Source organism: Sus scrofa, unplaced genomic scaffold (assembly GCF_054392235.1).
Source record: "Sus scrofa isolate SSC_HxYL_T2T_F1_AM1 unplaced genomic scaffold, Sscrofa_HxYL_maternal_Yorkshire_Landrace_v2.0 dam_41, whole genome shotgun sequence".
Classification (NCBI taxonomy): Eukaryota; Metazoa; Chordata; class Mammalia; order Artiodactyla; family Suidae; genus Sus; species Sus scrofa.
Window position 1 is genome coordinate 1 of NW_028146965.1, and position 25,710 is coordinate 25,710.

Consider the following 25,710-nt stretch of genomic DNA (forward strand, 5'->3'; position numbering starts at 1 on the left):
AGATTCTGAGCCTAAAAATAATAATTTTTTTTTTACGGGTTTGGAGTGCTAGTGCAAAGCAATACTGGGAATAAATCTGCTTTTCCAGTCAGATTCCATCCACATCTGCAGCCTCCACACCATCACCAAAATGCCACCCCCAGCCCTGCTGCTTTTATAAATAATAACACAGCTGCCAGTGGCAGCAGCGCCGGGTCAGCTTGGCTCTTTCCTGCTCCGGCTACCCATAACATTCAGGATGAGATCTTGGGGTCAGAGAAAGCAAAAAGTCAGCAACAGGAGCAGCAAGACCCTTTAGAAAAGCAGCAGCTCTCCCCCAGTCCAGGTCAAGAAGCTGTAATACTGCCTGAAACCGAAAAGGCAAAATCTGAAGAAAATCAAGGGGACAATTCTTCAGAAAATGGCAACGGAAAGGAGAAAATAAGAATCGAATCACCTGTGTTGTCAGGGTTTGATTATCAAGAAGCCACAGGGCTAGGTACTTCCACCCAACCTTTGACATCCAGTGCATCGTCTCTTACTGGTTTCAGTAACTGGTCAGCAGCGATAGCGCCTTCTTCCTCTACAATCATCAATGAAGACGCAAGTTTCTTTCATCAGGGAGGGGTCCCAGCTGCTTCGGCTAATAACGGTGCTCTGTTGTTTCAAAATTTTCCCCATCATGTCAGCCCTGGCTTCGGAGGCAGCTTCTCTCCGCAGATTGGGCCTCTCTCACAGCACCATCCTCATCATGCTCATTTCCAGCATCATCACAGCCAGCATCAGCAGCAAAGGAGGTCTCCTGCCAGTCCCCATCCCCCACCTTTCACACACAGAAAATGCTGCTTTTAACCAGCTGCCTCATTTGGCAAATAATCTTAACAAGCCCCCCTCTCCGTGGAGCAGCTACCAGAGTCCCTCTCCTACACCATCTTCTTCCTGGAGCCCAGGAGGTGGTGGATATGGTGGTTGGGGAGGTTCCCAAGGCCGAGATCACCGCAGAGGGCTGAATGGAGGAATAACGCCCCTGAACTCCATTTCGCCTTTGAAGAAGAATTTTGCAAGCAATCATATCCAGCTTCAGAAGTATGCTCGCCCCAGCTCTGCCTTTGCTCCTAAATCCTGGATGGACGATAACTTGAACAGGGCTGACAACATTTTTCCTTTTCCGGTAAGATTATGTTCCATTAAAAGATTAAGATGAATAGGGAAATGCATGGTGTAATATCTCTGTAACTGAGAGAGTTTGAATTGTCTGTATTCATATCAGAGCTCTTCTTAGAAAATGCGTTAATTACCAGACAGTATTTCGACAGGAGAAGGGTGTAATTTGGAACAAAATATTCAGCTGGGCTTTTTCTTTTTGGGGGGGGGATTTCTTATTGTTATCTTCCCATAGGTAATCGTAAAAATTGGCATGATTATGAATACCAGGTAACTAGTGATGTCATAATTATTAACTGTAATATCCTTCTAGCCTGACAAGAGAATCAGGGTTGGTTTTCCCTACGTAAGTGAGAATAAGTAACGTATAGATATAAATATATTTCATCATTGCGGAAATTAATGGACATTTTCTGCCTATGTGCATAACCACATAACCTCCCAAATTTTTTTTCTCCACTGTAAAGTAGTGATTTACTGAAAACCAGCTATTGAATTATAGTTTTCTCACTGGTTATATTTTAACCCTGAAGCCTCTCTGAACCATGCAGTCTGAATAGTCTGAATTCATTAATTTGGCAATTCCTGCTAAACCTTTTTGCAAATTCTGGCCTGCCTTGTGTCAGTAAGGACTGCCAGAGAAATGATCTAAATGTTTTCTTCATCCCCATTTATTTTTGAATACTGTGAAACTGTTGATCTCAGAGTGACTCTTTTATGATGCCTTTCACCCATTTGTTTATTTTCCAGTGTTAACACTAGGGGTGTAGATAATTAAACCATTCCTAAAAATAGATCCAGGCAAAGATCACTTGTCTTTCCTGCCACCAGTGTATCCTTATTCTGCAAGAGTCACATTGTTTGATGTCTTTGAATTAATGAGCAAATAGTCTAGTTGGTAGATATTAGATAAAAGGAATTTCATAATTCCCTTTCATAAACATCAGATGCTCCACTAAATTTGTATACTTTGGGAGTATAATCATTTAGATGTGTTTAAGAAATTTATATAGGTGATGAGCTAACATTGAGTCAGTCTTCACAGTGAACCCACAAGGTAAGCTCTATTATTATCCCCATTTTAGAGATAAGAAAAATTGAGTATCAGGAAGATATAATAACTTGCCCAAGAACACACAGCTAATAAGAGTACAAACTCTAGGTTAAAAAGCGAGGATTAACAAATATATCTGTATACACGTATACATGTGTGTGTACACATAAACATGTGCTACATCTAGAGGGTTATTTTAGAGGTCTTTCTGCAGAGGCTAAAACAGATTTCACAATAGTCCCAATGTCACCAAATATGATGTTAGTCCAAGTAGAATTATCTGTTTTAATTAGTAATTGCTCAGAGGGAGGGGAAGTTTACTAAGAAAACCCCGAGTCAGTCCAAAGAATTAAATATCCCTTCTCTAAAGATTCAGGTGTAATGGTTAGGATGTATCCTAAAATATTTGGTTAAATTTAGTTTTAGATTTTTTGAAATAAATTTTTGCCCAGGTATAAAAAACGCTGTTGGCTTTTGTTTCTAGAAAGCTGTTTTTACTGAAACCAAATAGAGCAATAATCGGGCTTTAGTGGTCAGGTAAAAGGCTGTTTAAGACATTGGCAATCCCATGAAAGTCTGTTTTTTAAAAGTTGGTTTTGATAATCCTTTGAACATAAATTTAAGGGAAATTTAATGCAAAGGTAACTTTTATCAATTATTCACATATTTCTAATTTAAACACCTAAGATGGCATTCTTGACATTTTAGCTGGATTAAGATTGGCTCAGAATTGAAAATACTTTTCTGTTTTGTTTTGCTACTATAAACCAACAGAATGAATTTATGTGCCCTCAGAGTTTGTTTTCCATTCTCAATTTACTGACTTTTGATAAAAGTTTACTTTAGGAAAAATTAAAATTTCAGAAAATAAATACATATATATGCACAATATTAATATTTTGTGGAGTTAATGAGATGTATTTAACATGTGAAATTTTTTCAGATTGTTTCTTAGAGATTAAGCAGATTTATGAAATAATAAAACAGTCTAAGATTGATAACTAAAAAATGTTAGAAACTAACTCTTCCCTTAGAATTGTTGTCTATTATGCTGAGGATGAGGAAAGGGTGAGTCAGTATACCTGGCTCAAACATGGTAGGATTAGAAACTAAGTTGTTGATTTCTGCTCGCCATACCTACTATTTCTAGAAGAGTGTGTGTATTTCTGTGTGTGAAAGAGAGAAGAGAGGGAGAGAGAGAGAGATTGGGAGGTGGGGAGCTGAGAGCAAGATTTGGGGTGATTTGAGAGTCACAATGAAAATAAGTAATTTGAAAAAAATCTTATGACAAGAAATTCCTAACTGGGTAACTGAGTACTGTGGTGCTTACTTAAATGAAGGCTCTGTGTGTGTGTGTGTGTGTGTGTGTGTGTAGTTGTGTTTTAAAGAATTATTCTTTTGAATTAATTTTTTGGCACCAAAAATACTGTTTTGAGTTGATATTAATTACTTGGTTAAATTTGATATAGAAAATTTGAAGGAACATTTGACTAGGAGCCCAGGCACCTAGGTTGTGGTCTTGGCCCTATCAGTGTCATAGCATTTTGGGGCCTCAGTTTCTTCATAAAATTAGGGGGTGAAGAGGAGTGACCTAGGTGATTCCTAAGTTCCTTATGACCATAAAGCAAGCTACTGTGAAATTTAAACTGCTGCAATCACAGGCCACATTTTTTCCCTAAACACTCCTATCTTATTTAAATTTATTACCTTAGATACTATTAATTTTAGGAGAGACATTTATAGATATTATTAATTCAATTTCAGTTGTTATTAGATATAATTCCTCAGGTGTTATAGAGAGACCTTGAAATTTACCACAGAAATTACAGAATTTACATGGCTATGTTATAATATTGGTATTCAATCAAAGGCCAGCATGGGATTATTATAGTAAGAGGAAATAATCAACCTGAAATGTAACTAATACTGGGCATTGTTTATTTTCATTTCAAATGAATCATAAGGGTTTTTACATTTGTTTAATACAGGTTTGGGTACATACAGTGAATTAAAGTTAATGATGACATTTTAAATTAATGTTTTGGCCAGTCTTAACCTTCTCTTTTATCCATGTTTATGGAGCAGGAGCAAAGATTCCAAATATATGGATAACCCTCTAAGTAACTGATATTACAGGCATTAAATTTGGGGATTTTCTTTGTATTAAATTTGTTTCTAGTTATTTTTGCTTAAAGTTTTCATTATGTGAATTCAGATAACATGCCTTAAATCCAGTTTTCAGATACAACTAAACCAGTGTATATGGAGTCATACATAGCTAACATACCAATGATAGTCTGAGGGTTTTTTATGTATTAACTCATTTAATTCATTCAACAATCTAATGAAGTAGAAACTACTGTTGTTGTTGTTGTTACTATTCGCACTCAAGGTGAAGACGAGGATGCTTCCCAGAAACATGTAAGATGAGAAGAAAAATTTTACAGTGAATATTGAACTTAGATAATATTCAGATTAATACTTTGTTTTTGGTACATACCATATACTGGGCACTCAGCTAAGTGCTTTTGCATACATTGTTTCACTTCCTATGTTGGGTTTCTCACCCCTATGAGGTTTGGTTTTATTGTCTTTATTTCAAAATGAAGATATGATGTGACTAAAGGCATGGCTTGACCCTTACATTAAGGGGGAAGAAAATCTACCCATCCTGCCAAACATATCCTGGAATCCTAATGTCAAAACCAAATAATCTATCGGGGCACCTGCCAATAATTGTATTTGAATATAGCACTTCTTTGGAGTGGTGCCTAGATCTTTCTGTCCTTAAAGGAAAATAAAGGAGAATTGTGTGCTATATATCCTTGTACTCTCTCATCTTCAGCTCAGTTACGTCCCCATCTCCATTAGCTAAGAACCAAGAAGTAGGTCAAAAAAAGAGAGAGAGAGCAGACAAAATCTGTCACAGAGACAATCCTAAAACTTGATTGATAGGGAGACATTGTAGGATTTAGAGCCCATTTGCTCTTACTTGGTCACCATGGATTTGTTAAGCTGTCTTAATCAAACAAATAATTCATGTCCTTTAATAAATCTCCTTGCGTTGTCAGTTTATTGATCCTTAAAATTATATATAGCATCTTATACTTGAAAACAGAAAGTTACTACATTGCTTCAGTTCTGAAAAGTCCTGGTGAATTATTAAAATTAGCTAAAGTGCAACCGTATTACATTTTTTGTTTGTTTTTACATGTAGTCCCAAGAGGGATCTTAGAAGTAAGAAAGATTGACTTTGTATTTATTTATATTAGAAGTGGGGACTACTTATATTAGGAAAACTTTGGGAAACGCCTACCAGTTGCAATTTTACTCCTTTTTGTAGAAAGCCTTTGAACTCGGTTTAATTGCTTTTCTGAGGGAATCAAAACTTGGGTGGAGTAGAGTTTTTTTTTTACTGTTTTTTGTTGTGTCTTCGGAGAAGCCGTGGAATATGATCAACACTGTTTAATGTCTTTCAGGAAAAACCTGTTTATTGCAAGCCTACTGAATGTGGTTGTTGCTAGTTGCAACTAGAAAGATGCTACGTAGTTCATGAGTTTATGCTTTTGAGAATAGTTTTTGTGTTCAGGAGAAAGAAATGGAAAAGTAGTCTTAAGGTTAACATATATCTGTTTGGAGTTTTACAGTCTAAATTTATTTTCCTTATGACTTTTCTCTCTCTTGTCATAAGGAAAATAAGCTTGAAGTTCCATTATCACATTTTTTTCAGCGCTGTATTGTACCTCAGTTTTTGGTCCCATCACAGATAAACTAATGTATATAATGCATTTCTCTTTAAGGCAGGGCATTTATAATGTGAGCATTCATTTAAACTTTTCCTGACAAAACTCATATTTAATTGTTCAAAGAAAATTATTCTTGTAGAAATTAAAGTATATCTTTACCATGATAAATTTATAGCCATATATAATTTCTTCAAATTTATTATAGATTCTCATCATATTTCGTAATATTGAAACAGAAGGAGTTTCACTTTCAGGTTTTCAGAAAATTCTTAGTAGGTAGAAAGATAAAGGTATAGATCTTATTTTTAATCGATTTCTGAAGCTGAAACTTAGAAAATTACTGAGAGAGGGTGTTGTGTGAGGCCAAAAATGTAGTAGACCGAAGCACAGGCCTTGGATCTAAACAGCCTTAAGTTTGACTCTGAACTCTAATTGCTATGTGATCTTGAGCAAATCACTTAAATTTGGGAACACAGTACTTCATCAACATATTAATACCTAGCAGTGAAGGGTTACTGTGAGGTATTTTGAGTATTAGGTGGCCTAATTATTTTATTTTTTTGCTTTTTAGGGCCTTACCTTCGGCATATGGAATTTCCCTGGTTAGAGGTTGAATTGGAGCTATATAGCTGCCAGCCTATACCACAGCCACAGCAACACTGGATCCCAGCCTTGTCTGCAATCTACACCACAGCTCATGGAAATGCTGGATCGCTAATCCACTGAGCCATATCAGGGATCAGAACCCACATCCTCTTGGCTATTAATAGGATTCGTTTACCCTAAGCCAACTCCAATTACTTTTTTTTTTAATTTAAAATATGTCTCTCTTGTTGCCACAGCTGCAGCATAGGTGGCTTGGATCTGATCCCTGGCCCAGGAACTCCATATGCTGTGGGGCAGCCAAAAAAGAAAAAAAAATTTTTTTTAAATTCTTTAAATAAAATAAAATATGGCTCTCTAAAATTGAGTAAAATCATGAAATTAATTATAAAAACTTGAGTATCTATGAAAGATTTTGAGCACTCCTTCATATTGCTTATCTTATATATGCTCCATTTGTCAGACTACTCCTTTTGAATAAGCTAGATGCTAGCCCAGGACAAATAAAACATTTAGCAGAATTATCAATTTTCTTGAAGAGAAGTTTTATATTTGTATGTATACCTAAACTTTTATTGGCATTGTCAGCCTGCATCTTTCAGGAGCTTGAAAGATTTTGCCTATAGTTGTAAGAAATTTAGAACATTTGATTGTTTTTGGGTACATTAAAAGAGACTATACTTTAATGGAGAATTTAGAATTGTGCTGATAAGAGACAGGAAAGCGTGCCACAAATTTGAATTGGGTGTATTTTAGCTTTTATCCTGGAATTAAGTTCTGCTTTTTATACTAATTAACTTATTTAGCACATACTTAATGAGCACCTGCTATATTTGAGCACCTCCTGTTATGGACTAGGCACAGGACTAGATATCTCATAAAAATTATTTTGATTTGATTAATAATGTATTACTGATCTGTGCTAATCTTTGATCCTGAACATTCATTTTTTTCTCATTGTAAACTAATTAGCAACTAGCCTAATAGTTATATTTCATTTTAATCCATGAGCCGTTTAAATTTTAAGGCAAGCTAACAGGTTCAACTTTAGGTATAACAGGAACAGTGTACAAATAGCATTTCCAAATAGTTTATTAATGGTCACATTTATAAATATATACCTGTACACAACACGTGTTTTTTTAAGTTCTGTAACAAAATGGTACCACAAAAGGCAAACTTTAGCCTGTGGGTAGCAGGTCTCATTATATGTCAAGGAAAGAAACTCAGCCACTTACAGGTCCTCTCTCATGTTTGCAAACTGAATTTTTATTTATTTATTTATTTTTTTGCAAACTGAATTTTTAAAATGTAAAGCCTTAATCTGAACAAATAGTTTTCTTTCTTTTTTTTTTTTTTTTTGTCTTTTTGCCATTTCTTGGGCCGCTCCCGCGGCATATGGAGGTTCCCAGGCTAGGGGTCGAATCGGAGCTGTAGCTGCCAGCCTACTCCAGAGCCACAGCAATGCGGGATCCGAGCCGCGTCTGCAACCTTCACCACAGCTCACGGCAACGCCGGATTGTTAACCCACTGAGCAAGGCCAGGGACCGAACCCGCAACCTCATGGTTCCTAGTTGGATTCATTAACCACTGCGCCATGGTGGGAACTCCTGAACAAATGGTTTTCATATTGTAGAGAATTTATATTGGGTAGTTTCAATTTGATGAATATTTACCAGATGTATCCCAATTATTGTTTTCTTATAGATCTAAAATAAGTTATATTTAATTCCTCAGTATTATACATTTTAAAGCCATATTTATATTTAAATATTATGCAACATACTTTTAATAACAGTTCTTCCAGGTGTTTTTTGAGGAATGCGTCTTGTGCTAGGCAGTAAAATAGCTACGGTAACCTTTCTGTCTGTAAAGACCTTAAAAAAACCAAACAAGAACAGTTAATGTAAGAACATTGCTACTCAGAAAAATCTCCTAATTATGGTATAAACGTCAGATCTGAGTTCCAACCATGGCTCTGCCGCTGTCTAATTCCGTGACCTAAGGCAAGCTACTCAATTTTCCTGATCTTTTATTTTCTCATTTCTTTTGTCTGATCTTTTTGAGGATAAAATGAAACATGTCTAATATTTAGCTTTCAAAAGATTCTGTTGGTATGAGAACGTGTCATCAAATAGAAATATCAATTCAAAATTTTGCAAATAGCGCAGATTCTTAAAATGTGAAAACCGTTGTATAACTAGCGTGTGGTAATTTGAGCTTGATTTTAAAGAAGAATTTTGTACGCTGAACCATAATTTTTTTAATAAAGTCACTGTACTTAATAGTAGGAATCAGCCTAAATGATGCTCTCATTTTCTTGAACATTGCTGAAAAATTTAGTGACCAACTGTTTTTTTGTTTGGGGAAGAACAAAACAAAAAGAGGTGTGTTTCCTCTTTAGATACAGTATTTCCCACCCCATCCCCCAAGTCTTTTCAATTTCTTATGATAGATAAATTTAACTATATTCAATACTAGACAGAACAGTATGGCAAACTCCCATTTACATGTCCCCTGTCTTCCAACAGTGGACAGTCCTCTTTCGTCTATTTTCCTAACCCTCTCTTCCTGCTTTCATGTTGTTTTGAAGCCTTTCCCAGATATTGTATCACTTCATCTGTAAATGGTTTAGTATGTGTCTCTACAAGATAAAGAGAGGTTTTTTTTTCCCCCCTTTAAAAACATACAAAAAATATCCTCTAGTTATTTTTTACAGGAAGATAGAAAAAACTGAAGCAAGTCCCACATTTCTGTTGTACCTGCTCAGCCTGTTTTCACCACTCAACCTGGCGTGCTAATCTCTAAAGAAACCACTATTGGCCACATCTCCCTTCTGGGCCTAGAAGGGTGCTGGTGGCCATCAAAAGAGAGAGAGATCGATCCAACAAAACACCAGAACATCAGCTGATGACCAAAAATTTGGGAGGAGATTGTCCAGTTTTCCTCTTTTCCATCTCAGCCTTCTCCCACTTTCAGGTTTCTGTGGGCTCAGGGGAAGGATCCCCAGAAGGAGAGAGAACAGGACAGGACCCAGAGCTTTTTGGTTGAATTGTTGTTTGTTAGCCTGTTTTTGTTTTCTTAAGGGGAATTGAAAGGTTTTTGGGGTCTTTTGCAGGCCTTTGGATTATACACGCTTTTTCATCTCTTACTCTTTTTCAACCCACAAATGTTTGATACTTTCTGTGGCCTGTGTGCTGGAAGTACATGACCAAGGCAGACATGCTCCTCCTCTGAAGTGTGCAGTCCGGTGACCTCTTGGCTTTGTGCCTGTTGAGAAGTGCCTTCAGCTCAGGAGCCTCTGGAGAGCTAAGGACATAGAGGTGGGAGCTGTGAGGGCCCAGAGGCTGACACTGGGCTCAGGCTGTCTTTTGACATTGCTGTCAGGGCTCACGAAAGAGAAGAGACCTTATGGGTGTTATGGGTTACAGAATACAAGCCTCAGTTTAGGAATAAAGATTGTGTACATGGCGACCATTCTCTCTGCAAGTCAGGCCAACCCTGATCAGGCCCAGCAGACAGGGAGCAGAGGAATGCTGACAGCCAGTAAACAGCCAAAGATAGGGGAATGGCCAGAAGGGTCTAAATGACTTCATTCCTTAGGGCAGAGTTTCAGTAGTATTTACCCACTTGCCCTGACTAATGACCTCTTGCCCCGAATAACTGATTAGGTAGGGAAAAATCTTTTTTTTTTTTTCCTATTTTTTTTTTCCCTGTGAAAATGAGCTACAGGAAGTAGCAAAGAACAGCTGAATTATTCAGATACAAACAATGCCTAATGTAATATATTCATTTCAGGCTCTTTTGCCATTTCATCCGAAAGAGAAGGGGCAGGGCGGAATGTTTATTTAGCGGGTCTCTTAACTGGCAGCATTGTGCATGATCTGTCACAGACCATATCTCATTTTTCCTCACCCCAGTTTTATAAGGGAGGTACAATCCTTATTTTGCTGATGAAATCAAGGTTCAGAGATGCTGCAGTGTGTCAAGATCACTTGTCTAGTAAATGATTATTTAAATGCAGGGCTTGAAATAGATTGTAATTATTTTTCTCTGCCAGGCAAGGTGAAAATGAACAAATAGTTAGCAAGAAAAAGGGATCTGTTGATCCAGGAACTCACTAATCAAGTCTAGAATGCCAAGTTGTGTTTTTAATATAGTTAAGTGGTGACAAGAAATATTTACCACTTTAAGGATTTCTGATGCTGAAAACGAGTGTGGTTTATTTAGTGAAGGTGGAATAAAAGAAAAATTTTTTCAAAGGCTTTCTAGAGAGACTCAATTCATCAGTTCACATGGGAGCAAATGGAGCCATTGATCCAATTGAGTAATACACTGAAGACATTGATTAATTTTGTTATAGTTTATTATTCTGTTAGGGAGCACTTGGTAGCTTAAGATCTGTAAGACTCCTTGCCTCATTATAAAGTGGTCATAATGAGAAAGCACTGACTGAAGAGGGACTTTGGTAAGAAATATGAGATACTACTAAATGTGGTTTTTTTCTACTTCAGATAATTACCTCTTTCACTTTAACCTCTGACGGTTGTTCTCTGCATTCAGACCTTGTATACCGTGAAGGATTTCATACCTTGCCGGTCTTAATAGATTGAAATTTCTGGGGTCATGACAAGGTTCATTTAAATGGACCACTTTTCTGAGCTTCTGCTCTGAAGTCAGACTCCACCACTTTCTTGGTGACTTTGAAGGCAATTACTTAAAATTAGTTACACTGAAATGGGAGTGTAATTGTACCTACATTACATGATGGTTGTGAGGAGCATAACATCATTCATGTGTGACACAGCCCTAAGCCAGGAGGGACGTGTTAGCCAGTTTAGGAATGATGGTGACAATGTATGCTACACACTTACTGTATGCTACACACTTGCTACAGTCTGTGATTGTGGGGAAAGAGGAGCTTCCAGTCCAGTAGCGGGACAGGGAGAGGGGTAATGGTGGGGGGGGGGCAGGTAGTCTTAACAGAGCTTGTCAATATCAAACGGGATGTCAGTGTGCCAAGGAGATACAGGGGGAAAAGGGACTTGTGCTGCACAGGGACAGAAGGGTCATCTGGGAGTAGAGTCTTGAAAGTTGACTATACTGTCAATTTTTGATGTCTGTGGGCTTAAATATTTAATCCAGAATATTTAAATCTTGGATTAAAATTCCCTTAGTTACTTTTGATTAGTTATGGGCGCTGCTGACATCTCAAACTTCCTATTTCTTTGGGCAGCTTGATACACTGGCATAGACTTTCCTTTCAAACCAAAGTACTTTCCTTTTCTTTCATCACCAGGGAATGTTTAAGCCAGAAAGAGAACCCTCCATAAACTGATACAGATACATAGAAGTCTGAGAAGTAAAGCTCACAGTAATGTATGTCTCTATAGGAAGATAATGTGTAAAGGGAGTAGCTGAATTTTGACTTTGGTTTTTAATAGTGTTATGTTCGATTAAGTACACTTTGTGTTTTAGACCAAGTCTAGTAATGCTAACTTGCATATAAGAAGACAAGAACCAATAATGGAGTGGTCATGGCAGTTGTTTTGTTGAAATTGAACTTGACTGTAATCTTTTCCCAATTTATGCATCTTAGAGCTTAGAAGAGAGGGCTTTGTTTTGGGTTTTGAGAGCAAAGCTCTTCTCTTCATAAGGAAACCTTAAAATGGTTGATGTAGAATATTTAGGCTGGACTGCATCACAGCTGTCAACCAGCATATAAACTATAAATGACACCCCCAAGTATCTAATGAAGTTAACCTGTACAATGGAACTGCTTAACTCAGCAGTTCTCAAAGTATGGTTCCTGGCTTCACTTGGAAACTTGTTAGAAATGTGAATTCTTGGACTGTACCCAGACCTGCTGACTGAGAGACTGTGCTGGTTGACCCAGTAGTCTGTGTTTTGACAGGACCTCCACATGATTCCAGTATACTCTTAAGTATGAGAAACACTGACTTAAATTATCCATCTGGTTTTATTTTTAAAAAGATACAAAATGATAATTTTGGTTTGTGGCATAATTACAGTCCAGTTGTTCAAGTTGATAGTAATAGACCAACAGGTTCATGTGCTTCTTGTGGCTCCTTCTGGGATGTTATAAAACGCCATGTCATCAGTTATTTGCTGATATAGGTCTTCCTATTTTGCTATGGCAGTCAGGATTATTCAGGTGTATATTAAAAGGACAGACCCTATTCTTTGAAATAGTAATTTGTTTTGTCATAGGGTTATTTTTATCAGCTTTGATTTTCGCAGTGGGTTGTGTGGTTTTACCTTTAGAAATTGTTCGGTGAAGTAGAGATGACAGAAACCGAAACCAACGAGTTACTGACAAGCTACCCAAAGTATTAACTACAATTAAGATTACAAAATAAAAAGAGGACTATGCATTGTAATCAAGTTTGCTTTGATGAGCCTTGAAAATAATGGATGGTCTTTTATTTTCATTCATGATTATTAAGCTCACATGTTCCAGAGTGAGAAAGCTTGGGTTTAAATTATACCTTCTCCACTTACCTGACATTGGTAAAGTTACTCTAAGCTTCACTTTCTTCATTTGTGAAGTGGGATAATCACTGAACACTTAATTGATTTAAGATTTTTCATGAGGAATAAATGAGATTATGCATGTAAAGCATTAGAGTTTGATAAATATTAGCTGCCATTATTATTATTATTATTACTATCACTACCCCTTCTGCTCCTCTGCTTGGCTGTAGTTGCATTTGTGTTAGGTCTCTAATTTGTGGACCACATCTGTCATCTCAACAGGAAAAAGGAAGATGAGGCTTCTATATCTCTACTTATGTTTTTAGTATCTCTGATATTATCCTACATACATTTTGTTCTTTCTCTTGTCTACTGAGTCATATTTGCCAGGTACTAGCCAGCACGTTCCTGCCCCCAGAACGATCCTTTCTTCTAATGTATATCTTAATTAGTATGATCTTTTGACCACCATGCCACGACCATTACTTTACCCAAGGCAGCAAAATCTGCTTTGGAGTAAAACTTGCACTTGAATCCTAAACTGATCAGCTATGCAGTAAGCTATCTGTGCAATAAGCTGGATTTTCCCCAGTCTTAGTTTTAATCACTAAAACAAGACTAATACAATCTAATGTATAATAACGAAGTTTGAAGATTAATTAAGACAGTATTTAAAAAATACCTAGAATAATGTCACGTACTTAGTAGATACTCAGTAAAGGGTAGCTCTGTTCTTCTCCTTTTTCTCCCCGTAGGCTGCCAAAAGAAACTGGCAATGGCGGGTTGAAGCAAATAGAGTTGTCAGTGCCTTTTGTTTTATAATAGATTCCTTGAACTCTTTTCCTCCTTTTTAGGGCCGCACATGTGCCATATAAAAGTTTGAGGCTAGGAGTCGAATCAGAGCTGCAGCTGCTGGCCTACACCACAGACACAGCCACAGCAACTCGGGATCTGAGCCGAGTCTGCGACCTACACCACAGCTCATGGCAATGCCAGATCCTTAACCCATTGATCGAGGCCAGGGATCAAACCCACATCCTCATGGATACTAGTCAGGCTCATTACCAATAAGCCACAATGGGAACTTCCTAAATTCCTTGAACTTTTGTGGGAAATCAGGACATCCTCCTTCAACAATTTGTTTTAAGTAATTTTTTGAAAAAGCCTTTTGTTTTGCATTATGTGTAGCATAATGAAAATTCAGTGACTGCCCTTTTAAGACTCTAAGAGTTCATTTTCTTATTAATCAGTCATTGTCCCCACCTTTTTGTGGGCAAGAAGCAAGAAACTTTGATCAGTCATTCCCCTTCACATTTTTGGTTCCTGCCATACTTATCATAAGTTAAGCTGCACATCTTGAAAGAGGACAGATTATTTTAAGATATCAGAAGGCTAGAATACAAACGTATTTTGGAGCCAAAAAAGGAACATTAGCGATCTAATCAAACTCTTTCCTCTTTCAGATCAGGAAAGAGGTCTAGAGGATGCAAGTGTCCAACCTCACAGGACATGCCAGGCTCCCTACTATCTAAAGCTCGCTTCCACTGATTCAGGCTCATGTTCATGTATTGGTCATCAGCTCAAGCTCAGTCAAGAGCTGTCACTTAACAAGGTCTCTGTTTTTATAGTTAATTTACTTTCTGGGAAATGTATTCTAGAAAATAGATAAATGGTTATGATATTTGACCCAATAGACAAGTCAAAAAGGTAAAATCGAAGAATGAGATATGGAAATTAAAACACTTTTGATTTGACACTTTGTTTGTCGGGCAGGAAAACCAGCATTGTTTGTGCTATTCTTATTTCTTGGGTTTATTTGTGTCTACCCCTCCACCTACTTCTTAATGATGTGGGCATTACATTTTAGTCCTTTTTTGTTGTTGTTGTTGTTGTTGTTGTTGTTGTTGTTATTGTTGCTGTTGTTGTTGTTGTTGCTATTTCTTGGGCCGCTCCCGCGGCATATGGAGGTTCCCAGGCTAGGGGTTGAATCGGAGCTGTAGCCACCGGCCTACGCCAGAGCCACAGCAACGCAGGATCCGAGCCGCGTCTGCAACCTACACCACAGCAACGCCGGATCGTTAACCCACTGAGCAAGGGCAGGGACCGAACCCGCGACCTTATGGTTCCTAGTCGGATTCGTTAACCACTGCGCCACGACGGGAACTCCACATTTTAGTCCTTTTTAAAAAATTAGATATTTTAAATGGACAGAAAAGATCAGTGAGGGAGCCAACAAGAATGATAAACTTTGGACCCTCTCTAACAATAGAATGTTTGCTTGATAAAATATGTGGCTTTGAACTCTTTAAATTGCCCTGGCATCACCAGAAACAAAGTGTTATACAAATGTAGTTTATAGTAATTTTAATTGGGGGAATAAGGTTGGATTGTGGGGAAGAGTGCATATCAGACGAAGGCTGGCAAAATGTGGTGCTTATGCCATTGGGTCTTGTGTTTTGCATTCAGTGATCCTCAGCAATCTCTTGAGACACTGTTTTCTTCTAAATCCAGACAGAGCCTGAAAATTCTCCCTAAGACACTGCATCTGAGAGTCAGTACCAATTGATCAGAGTTTGTATATTGGTATTCTATTTACCGACCTTATATTAAATCGTTACAAATGAAAGGAAAGCAAGTATAAGTGTAAAAGGATAGAGGATTTTTTTGTTTTTTAATCCCACAAAGCATTACTGAAAATTTAAAAATTCATTTAGGATTTTAGTGTTAATGTACTCTACCAATTTTCTAATCAGTGGTTGTTATTTTAGCAAAAATCTTTATGTTCTAGGCAGAAGGCTGGGGTTGGGGGGTGGGGGTGAGTATGAGTGGGCTTTGCTAAATTTCACTATCCCATTTAGAAAATTATAGGTGAAAAGTCCGATTGGACCCCTAGCCTGGGAACCTCCATATGCCGTGGGTGTGGCTCTAAAAAGCAAAAAAAAAAAAAAGAGAGAGAGAGAGAGAAACATAGGTGAAAAGGAGGCTTCTTTACTTACTGAAAACAGCTGTCATTAGTCAAACCAAACAAAAATACTGTATAATAATCCTTACCAACTGATTCTCTTCAGTGACTGGCAAAATGCAAGTTCTGGAAATTCGCAGGTTGCTTACTACTTTGGTTGCATTAAAAAAAAAAAAAAAGTGGGCCGAGGTCTCCCCCTCTGCCTCCCCCCACCGCCATTACAGTTATTTTGACTGCTTCCCCAAACCCCTACAGCTCCATAGCCAAAAGGGGGATATATAAAAGCAAACCTCAAGATAAAGAAAAGAACTATTTTAAACATTTAAAAATTACTTGGAAGGAATTCGTTCATTCATTCTTTGAGCAAGCATACACATACTTCCTAACCAGCCAGGTCCTTCTGGGGTGAGGCACAGTGATACAGATACGTAGAACCAGGCTTCTCAACCTGTTTCACGTCATGGCACACGTACAACATGATAATACAGAAACAAATCATCTGCCAGGGTGTTCCTGGCACCTCAGGCCCTTTGGGCAGTCCAGTGTGTTGAGGACTTGAGTATCTCAGCACACCATGGAGTTCTATGCACTGACAAGATTTAACGTAAGACATAGTTCCTACCCTTGGAAAACTGACAGTCAGGAGACATAGACAAGTGAACGGACAGTGAGAATTCATGCCCCCAAGACTGGTCTTGTGTTAGAGAAAGAGGTAGTGGCTGGCCTGATGATGAGTGTGATTGCTGAAGGGAGGACAAGTCCAGCTACTGCAGTATGAGATAGTGAAATTTTATTGTAACTTCTTTCTTAAGTTGTGCCTCAAATACACTTTGTTTCCAAAAGACTATGCAATACAATTTTTATTTAATTCAGTGCTTGAGATGAGGAAGGATAAAAATGGAAGAGTTTCTGCTTTTTGTGAACATAAAGCTTAAAAAAACAATTCAGTGAACATAGCCTAATATCTATGTGGTGGGGTGGGGTTAGGATGAGTGGTCCCTGTTTTGAGGAAAAAGAATAATAGTACAGGGTGCACAGTATTATGGAAAGACAAAGGAGAGATGGCAGAGTGATCAAAAGTTGCTTTCAAGAGGTGGACGTAGGAGTTCCGGTTGTGGTGCAGTGGTTAACGAATCCGACTAGGAACCATGAGGTTGCGGGTTTGATCCTTGCCCTTGCTCAGCGGGTTAACGATCCGGCGTTGCCGTGAGCTGTGGGATAGGTTGCAGACGTGGCACGGATCCCGCGTTGCTGTGGCTCTGGCATAGGCCAGTGGCCATGGCTCCCATTCAACCCCTATCCTGGGAACCTCCATATGCCGTGGGAGTGGCCCAAGAAATAGCAAAAAGACAAAAAAAAAAAAAAAAAAAAAGAGGTGGACGTGCTCTATTAACCTTAAAGTTCTAGAAGTTAGCTAGTAAAGTAGAAAAGTGAGATCCCAACAAGTCTGAAAAAAAGGGGATAAAATTAGATGAATTCCTTTAAAAAGCCAAAGCTTTAAGTTAAAAGGTAATGCGAGAGAAAATATAATTGAGGGAGTTAACTGTTGTGTCTCAGCGGTTCAATCCCTGGCCTCGCTCAGTGGGTTAAGGATCTGACATTGCCTCAAGCTGCAGCATAGGTCTCAGATGCGGCTCAGATCTGGCATTGCTTTGGCTGTGGTGTAGGCTGGCAACTATAGCCCCAATTTGACCCCTGGCCTGGGATCTTCCATATGTCACAGGTGCGGCCCTAAAAAGAAAAAATAGTAATGATCATGAACCTATTGATTGTATGTATAATAGTATAAAATGTCACTAGGTTAGATGATACCTGGTAGAAGAAGAAAAAAGAAAATATAATTGAAGAGATGGTTATGAAATTGTGCTCTTCAAATTTCTTTGGAAGCCCCCCCCTTTTTTTTAATACCTTTGCTGTAGTCTTTGTATGTGTTTATTCTTAAGGTGTGTCAGAAACATGTATTACAGCTTCCCCTTCAGTATTTGAAAATATTTTCATCAACTTTTCACCATCAAGCTATGCTTTTTTTTTTTTTTTTTTTTTTGGTCTTTTTTTGTCTTTTGTCTCTCTTTTTTTTGTTGTTGTTGTTGTTGTTGCTATTTCTTGGGCCGCTCCCGCGGCATATGGAGGTTCCTGGGCTAGGGGTTGAATCGGAGCTGCAGCCACCGGCCTACGCCAGAGCCACAGCAACGCAGGATCCGAGCCTCGTCTGCAACCTACACCACAGTTCACGGCAACGCCGGATCCTTAACCCACTGAGCAAGGGCAGGGACAGAACCCGCAACCTCATGGTTCCTAGTCGGATTCGTTAACCACTGCGCCACGACGGGAACTCCCAAGCTATGCTTTAATTTTAGTTATCTCCAGTACTTTTTATCCTGAAGAATACCACAGCAGTTGGGTAGTTGTATATTTTCAGATTCCTCACCTTCTCGTGAAATGTATTTTGTTTAGCCAGCAGTGTTCCCCACACCCTATCTTCCCTTTAATTTAACTGGCAGAAAAAATCAAGCATACTTTGCCACTTAGTGGTCTTAGAGACATTTGATGACTATTTTCAGGTCTTGGCTTATAAGTAAATATAGCTCTTCTGAATAGCACATGTTGCTTGCCACCTTAGTAGATTACGGCTGGAACAAGTTTGTGCAGAAATGGCCACATTACTGCAATCTTATGTGATTATGAATTTTATTTATATATTTCTTTAATGTTTTTAACCGTATGAGAATTAGTTTGTTTTTGCTTTGTTCGTAAAAGTAATGCTTTTATTGAAATGATACTAGAAACCAATCAAATCAGTCTTTGCTGAGCCTTAGGCATGTACTTTTGTGGTTTTGGTGTTTTGTAAGTGTTAAAAATAAAACATAGTAATACTGTGCTTTACATAGAGAGGGAGGAAATTTGTCACTTGGTGATCAGTGTCCCATCAAACGCAGCTTACTCTCCTCTTTTGTAATTTAATGCTGTTTTAAAAGCTGTTTGTGGCTGTTTGTGTTTACAGGATCGCCCCAGAACATTTGACATGCATTCACTGGAGAGTTCACTCATCGACATAATGAGAGCCGAAAATGATTCGATTAAAGGTAATTTTCAAAATGTAATTTTTTTATTTTAGTAAATAGTTTAAAATTTGTATCATGTATGTAACATGATAAATATGGAAGATATTATAGATTCATATTTTGTATCCAGTCAGTTCCATCAACTTTATAAATGTACCTCTTTTTTGTTAAGAAAAAATCAAATGTATTTGATGGACATCCACTGTAGGCCCTTCACAATACCAATTAAGGAAACTACAATGGTACTAATGAGGGCAGTTCACTGGAAAGATAGGAACCACTCCTCATTTTTTTAAATCTCAGGCAAAACCTGCTTAGTGCTGCAAACCTGTATGTCTATTTGCCAATGCCAATGACTATACAATACGAAGAGTTCAAATATTGATAGATTTTTTTTTTTGGCCTAGTTTCCCATTTTTAAAAATGGTCAATAGGAAGTCTGTCGTGGCTCAGTGAAAATGAGTCTGACCAGCATCCATGAAGATGCAGGTTGCATCCCTGGCCTCATTCAGTGGGTTTAAGGATCCGTGAGCTGTGGAAATGCTTGGGCTCAGAAATGCAGTTGCTGTGACTGTAACATAGGCCTGCAGCTACATCTTCAATTCAACCGCTAGCCCAGGAAGCTCCAAATGCCTAGGGTGCAGCTCTGAAAAGACAGGAAAAAACAAACAAAAAAAACAGGCCAGTGGTCTCAAAGTTAAAATGAAGCTCTGTAGTTCTTAAAATACTTTTTAAGTATTATGTTAAAAAAAAATGCTATTCCCACTTGGATTCTGTCTTAATTATTTTACCTTAAATAAGATATTGCAGTTTGACTTGGCCTCAGGTTCTTCATCTTTATGAGGGACTTAGAATTAGAACTACTCTTTTAATAAGGGATTTAATAATGGGGAGCTTTAAAAATAAAATACAGATGTCTGAGCCCCTTTCCAGATGTGGTGTGGGGCTTATTTTTTTTTTTTTGCTTTTTTTTTTTTTTGCTTTTTAGGGGCAAACCCATGACATATGGAAGTTCCCAGGCTAGGGGTTGAATCAGAGCTACAGCTGCCAGCCTACACCACAGCTACAGCAACTTGGGATCCAACCATGTCTTCCATCTACACCACACATAGCTCACCGAAATGCCAGATCCTTAACCCTCTGAGCGAGGTCAGGGATCGGCCTGCATCTTCATGGATCCTAGTCGGGTTCCATAACCTCTGAGCCACAAAGGGAACTCCTTATGATTTTTTTTTTTTTTTTTTTTTTTTTTTTTTTTACTGTTTCAGGTGATGCTCATGTGTAGCCAGAGTTGAGAATGACCAGATTAGATGTTCTGTAAGGGCCCTTTTAGCTCTGATTTTGTGAAAACTACTCCCTAAAATAAAATATCTTTCTGCAAAAAAAAAAAAAAAAAAAAATCTTATTTTACTATACAACAAAGTTTTATTGTTTTTTTAAAGACATTTGAGTTGTTTGATATTTAGTCCTCCCCCTTAAGTTGTTCGTTCATTTGTCTACTCGTTCATTCATTTATTCATTCATTCAGTGTTTATAAGCCACTACAGCTTTTCACTGGGATCAAAGTGGCAAGGAGCCTGTTGCATCAAGTGCCTAGTTTTCCTTCGAGTTTGGTTTTCCATAGTACTTATGCAGTAAAATTATTTTTCAGCAGACCAATAAGAGTTAATTTTTTAATGAGGAATATTTTGTGGTCTGGAGAGATGAAAAACAATATGTGAAAAAATAGGTTTCAATCTGATGAACTAACATTGAAATGGGATTATTTTGAAGGTCTTTACTGAATTCCTCAGGGAATTCTGGTGGGCTCTAATCTGGTTACATACTTTGTTTATGAGGAAAGATGATCTGTCAGAATTGGTTTTATTTGTGCCACTTCTTAACACTCTGACCTTAGCTAGTCTTTTGGACTCTTTGACCCTTTGTTTTCCCATCAGAAAAATGAGGGGAGTCTCAGGCTCTTTCTAGCAGCAGAAAAACTGTACACTCTAAAATAAAGTAGCTAAAGGAGAAATCTGAATAAATCTTTGGCTTGTACCAGGGTCACTTTCCTGGTTTTATACTGCAGTTATTTAAGATGTTCCCAGATGGGGATACTGGATAAAGGGTACACAGGATCTCTCTGTACTACTTTTTATAACCTGCTATGAATCCATGATTGTTTCAAAATTCAAAGTCAAGTACAGAAGAAGTTTCTAAAGGACATTTTCTTAATGTATTTGGTTTCTTCAGCAGAAAGAAAGCCTCTTTTTTTGACAGCCTCTTATGTACAAGATACTAGGAATAATAATTAGAACTCATTTTCATGATAAGTGCTTATGTCTCTTATTAGAGAAAACAGTTTACAAATAACAAGTATGAACACTTTTTACTATGGATGCTTCAAAGAGGTAAACATCTAACTAGTATTTTAAGAGTTTACACACATTATTCTAATAGTATTAATATTTCCTTGATTTATCAAATACAGTCGTAACAACTCTCTCAGGTTTATTTCTTCACTTCTAGTTTGCTAAATGGCTTATTGCATAAACTTCTGCCTTTATTCTATATCCCCTTTAAATTTCTTCTTACCAATTTTTACCTAAACTAGGTTTCTGTAGGCTGATTTTGTAGAGATAATAAAAAATTAAGTGTGATGACAGAAGGAAAAAAAAACCTGATTGACCTAATGTGGGAACACAAAGCTTTTGTAAAATTGTGACTTATAAGAGGAAGTGTGGCAGAATGAAAAGACAAGAGTTTTGAAGTCAGATAGACCTGGATTTAAATTGCCATTCTGCCACTACAGTTTGCAGTGGTTGTGAGGATTGACTGATATGATGTGTCAATAAGATCCAGCATACTGCCTAGTTCCTTAAGAAGACACTCAATAAATGTTATCGATTATTACTAAACATCTATTGAGTCTGTTTTCATGCTTATCAAATGAGAAAAGCATTTTCAACTTAAGTGTCAAGGTGACTTAAGCATATTAAATGAACTTTGTGTATTTTTTCCTTCCAAGAACAATAAAGAATTCACAGATAAGTTAATGGTCCTAAAATGCCAGACTGTGATTATACTTGATTTTTTTTTTTTAAACCAAGATGATGAACTTTATACCATTGTTGTCTGTTGCTACCAAAATGCAGTTTTGTTCAAGGGAATACTTTATTTCTTGTCAAACTCTCCTCTGGTTTAGGTAGCTGATTCAGGAAAACTATGTTTAATTTCTTTTTTTTTTTTTTTTTTGGTCTTTTTGCTATTTCTCGGGCTGCTCCCGCGGCATATGAAGGTTCCCAGGCTAGGGGTCAAATGGGAGCCGTAGCCACCGGCCTATGCCAGAGCCACAGCAACTCAGGATCCGAGCCGCGTCTGCAACCTACCCCACAGCTCACAGCAACCCCACAGCTCACAGCAACGCCAGATTGTTAACCCACTGAGCAAGGGCAGGGATCAAACCTGCAACCTCATGGTTCCTAGTCGGATTCATTAACCACTGCGCCACGACGGGAACTCCAAACTGTTTAACAGTGGTTCTATTATGAGATTTTGTTTAAAGGTGATAATAAAAGTTGAATATCTTTAAAAAATGCATTTTCCTGTTAAAATAAGAATATAAAACTTCCTATCCATTTTGAAAATAAATAGCCTCTTCATAATGTTCTGCTTCCTTAGAAACAGAGAAAACAGAAAATGGACATTATTTCCATGAGATTAGTAGGGAATAATATGCCTTTTAGAAAAAAAGAATAAAAATTCAATTAGAAGAATTAACTTGAAAATTGTTATTTTTTAAACTCTATCATATGAGGCAGATTTTATATTTGGGTTGATTTTATCCTAAAAATAATTTTATGAAATATGTTATGAATTACCTCCTTTATTTTTATATTCATTTTCAGTTCCTCATAGATATGTGGTTTGTGGGTATATGATTAAATAATAAAGCCTAAAATTGATACAAAAACTATCAATTGAGTGAATTGGTAAGGGTATGTTATTTAAATTTTTTTTAATCCCCCAACTTTTTTTTCTTTTGGGGAAAAAAAAAGATCTCCCTTTATGAAATGGGTTTAAAATTTTATTTTGCCCAGCAACATCTCTATGAATGTGCTACTGATTCTAATTGGCTTGTTTAGAAATCTTTTTCTTTTTTTAAAGAAATGTGCAAAAGGAATAGTTAGCTTTCATTTCATAATTTATATATATTTTTAGTTCATTTAAAAATAGTTTTTCTAAGAATTTTAAGGCTATTATCATTTTCTCCATGTACAGAGGTTTACCTCTTTGAGGGGAAAAAGGTCCTCCCTCTGCTTTATCTTCCTGCCTTTCACTGATCAGCTGGCATGTCCATATGTTATTTTTATCCACGAAATTATGTATTGCCTTCTCCATAACCAACACTGGTGACGATCTGCAGCAGTTCCTCCCCAGAGACTGAGTTCATTTTCTTCACTGCATACCCAGTCTCATAAGCTAAGAGCCTGAGCTACAGACCGATTTTTGAATTTTGATCTCCGAGGTGGCAGCTTGCGTATCGCTATAATAATTATTAGGGTTACCAAGTATTTTCTTCACCTGCACCGAAAAAGCCTCACTAGTATAGATGCTGAGATGATGATTTGGGGAGTATTGTATCTTACTGTTATTTGTGTTTTTATTCTCGCCTGTGAAATTGGTACTTATTGTTTAGAAATGCAGCAGCATGAAACCACATGCAAGTGCATCTGCTTTCAGCCTTCTGAAGCACAGGCTGGACACAGTGAAATAAAGATTCATGAAGCAGTATTACATTCACGGTACATTAGGAGACACCTCTGAAAATTCAGTTTTTTGTTTTTTTTTTTCCTGTATGCAAAGGGAATAAAGGTATATGGATATAAACCAGAAAGCAGCAGTTTATGGAATGAAAACAGAGGGAGGCAGCACAGGAATAAAGAGCCAAGAACTACTATTTGAAAATTATTATGTCAGATAGAATAGAACAATCCAGTTTCATAATAGTTGAGTATTTTAAATCCTATATATGAAAACAATTTAATATCCAATTTGCTACATTTCACTAGAAAGCCAAATGAGACAGCAAAATTATTGAGAGAACAAAGGCAATCTGTAAATTGTCAAAACAGTATAGAGTTGTTCTTCAGATATTAATTAACTAAATTATGAATCAGAACATCACCTTATTTTTCCTTAGAATGTCGTGAAATTGGAATCTTTCACTCTTCATATTGTTACAGAACGCATCTTGCTTCCAGTTTTTGGAAGGGAGAACTCAACACATCTACCCATACCCCTCTGAGTTTCAGGCATTTTAAATACTTAATTTGCATGTGGGCAATGATTGCATTCAGAAATGCAAGTTGTTTAAAGTGCCAGTCTTTTACATATTCCCATGGTGCCCAAGAAACCTTAGTGCATATGTCGAGTAAGTAGTGGGAGTGTGTTATATAGTTAGACAGTATTGCCTCACTTGCTTCCTGCATTCATTTAATCAGAATTTAAGAGCAGGATCTGCTCCAGAAATGCTATGTATTTAATTCCTGACTGAAGTTATTGTAACTTTGCATTTTGAAATTTTTTTGAGTTTTTTCCCCTTTACCTGCACATTAAATTAGGGGCCCTTCCCCCACTATTTTTCATTGCTATGAATTTGTTTGAAACAAATGCTTAAATGAGTGGGCAAGTGATGATTCCATCTGTGCCTCTTTGTTGCTAAGCAAAAGAATTCATAATAATCTCTAGAAGAAAATCATGAAAGAGTTGAAAATTTAGTGCACAAAGCCAGTTTGTTGATTTTAGAGATTTTTTTATGTCACTGTGAGAGAGAGTGACTATTGGGATAATTATGTAAATTCTGTATCTTTACAGTAGGGGAAGGAATGAAGTTAGAGCTACTTAACAAAGACACCATGAATAATAACCAGAACACCCTAAATTTTCCTTCGATCTTACCATTCCTACACTCCAAATTGTAGTCACGTCGGTCTCTATTTTCAAGAACATATGTTTACTGATACACATGTTTTCTAACAGATATTGGATACTGACTTTATGTATACCAAGATAGCTCTGGAAACCTTTCATGAAAGTTGTTGAAAGTAGGACTAAATTTAGTAGCATTCAGTAATAAATTTGAGTTTCAGAGTAAGTATAGTTTAAAAAGGGGGAAAGAAACTTTGACTTAAGTCCTGTTGGTGTGATATAAAAATGATTTATTTGAAATAGTGGGGAGGGTTATAATTTCTTAAAGTATTTAGCCTTTTTCTATTTAAATCAGTTTGCCTGTGGCAAGTTGAGAAAAGACAACTATGTAGTACTCTGCACCCAACTCCCCTGTCACCCTTTTAAAGGATTAGATAGACATTTTTCTTCAGGGGATATTTAATGGGACATGATACGAAGTACCATAAAGAAGACATGGATCATGCAAAACAGCTAAATTTTACTTGGGTTCATAATCAAATTTCTCCTTCCTGGCAAATTACCATTCCATGGTATCCAGGGTCCTCTGGTGAATTGGGGGATCTTTATTACAAGTCTTCAAGATTCAGAGTCCTCCAAGCAGCTGCTCTGCAAACCTGGTGGGAGCCCTCCTGAATTCCTCTGGTTCTTTCTTGCTGTGTTTGGACGATACCAAGTAATTCAAAGCAGCATAGC

General features: G+C 37.3%; 1 protein-coding gene and 1 long non-coding RNA gene across 2 annotated transcripts in view; one reads left to right on the forward strand and one right to left on the reverse strand.

Moving 5' to 3' along the window:
• Window positions 1-929: 929 nt before the first annotated feature.
• Window positions 930-25,710, forward strand: part of LOC146394311 (cytoplasmic polyadenylation element-binding protein 4-like) — a 66,463-nt gene continuing 41,682 nt past the window's right edge. The window contains exons 1-2 of the mRNA XM_085009157.1: window positions 930-1,150; window positions 19,005-19,086. Of these exons, the coding sequence (XP_084865283.1) occupies window positions 1,106-1,150; window positions 19,005-19,086 (127 nt within the window). The 5' untranslated portion in view covers window positions 930-1,105. The remainder of the gene's footprint in view (window positions 1,151-19,004; window positions 19,087-25,710) is intronic.
• LOC146394312 (uncharacterized) lies at window positions 13,145-16,182 on the reverse strand. The gene is made up of 2 exons (XR_014836257.1): window positions 15,944-16,182; window positions 13,145-14,129 (listed from the first exon to the last, which is right to left on the reverse strand). It is a non-coding gene; the product is annotated as an uncharacterized LOC146394312 (long non-coding RNA).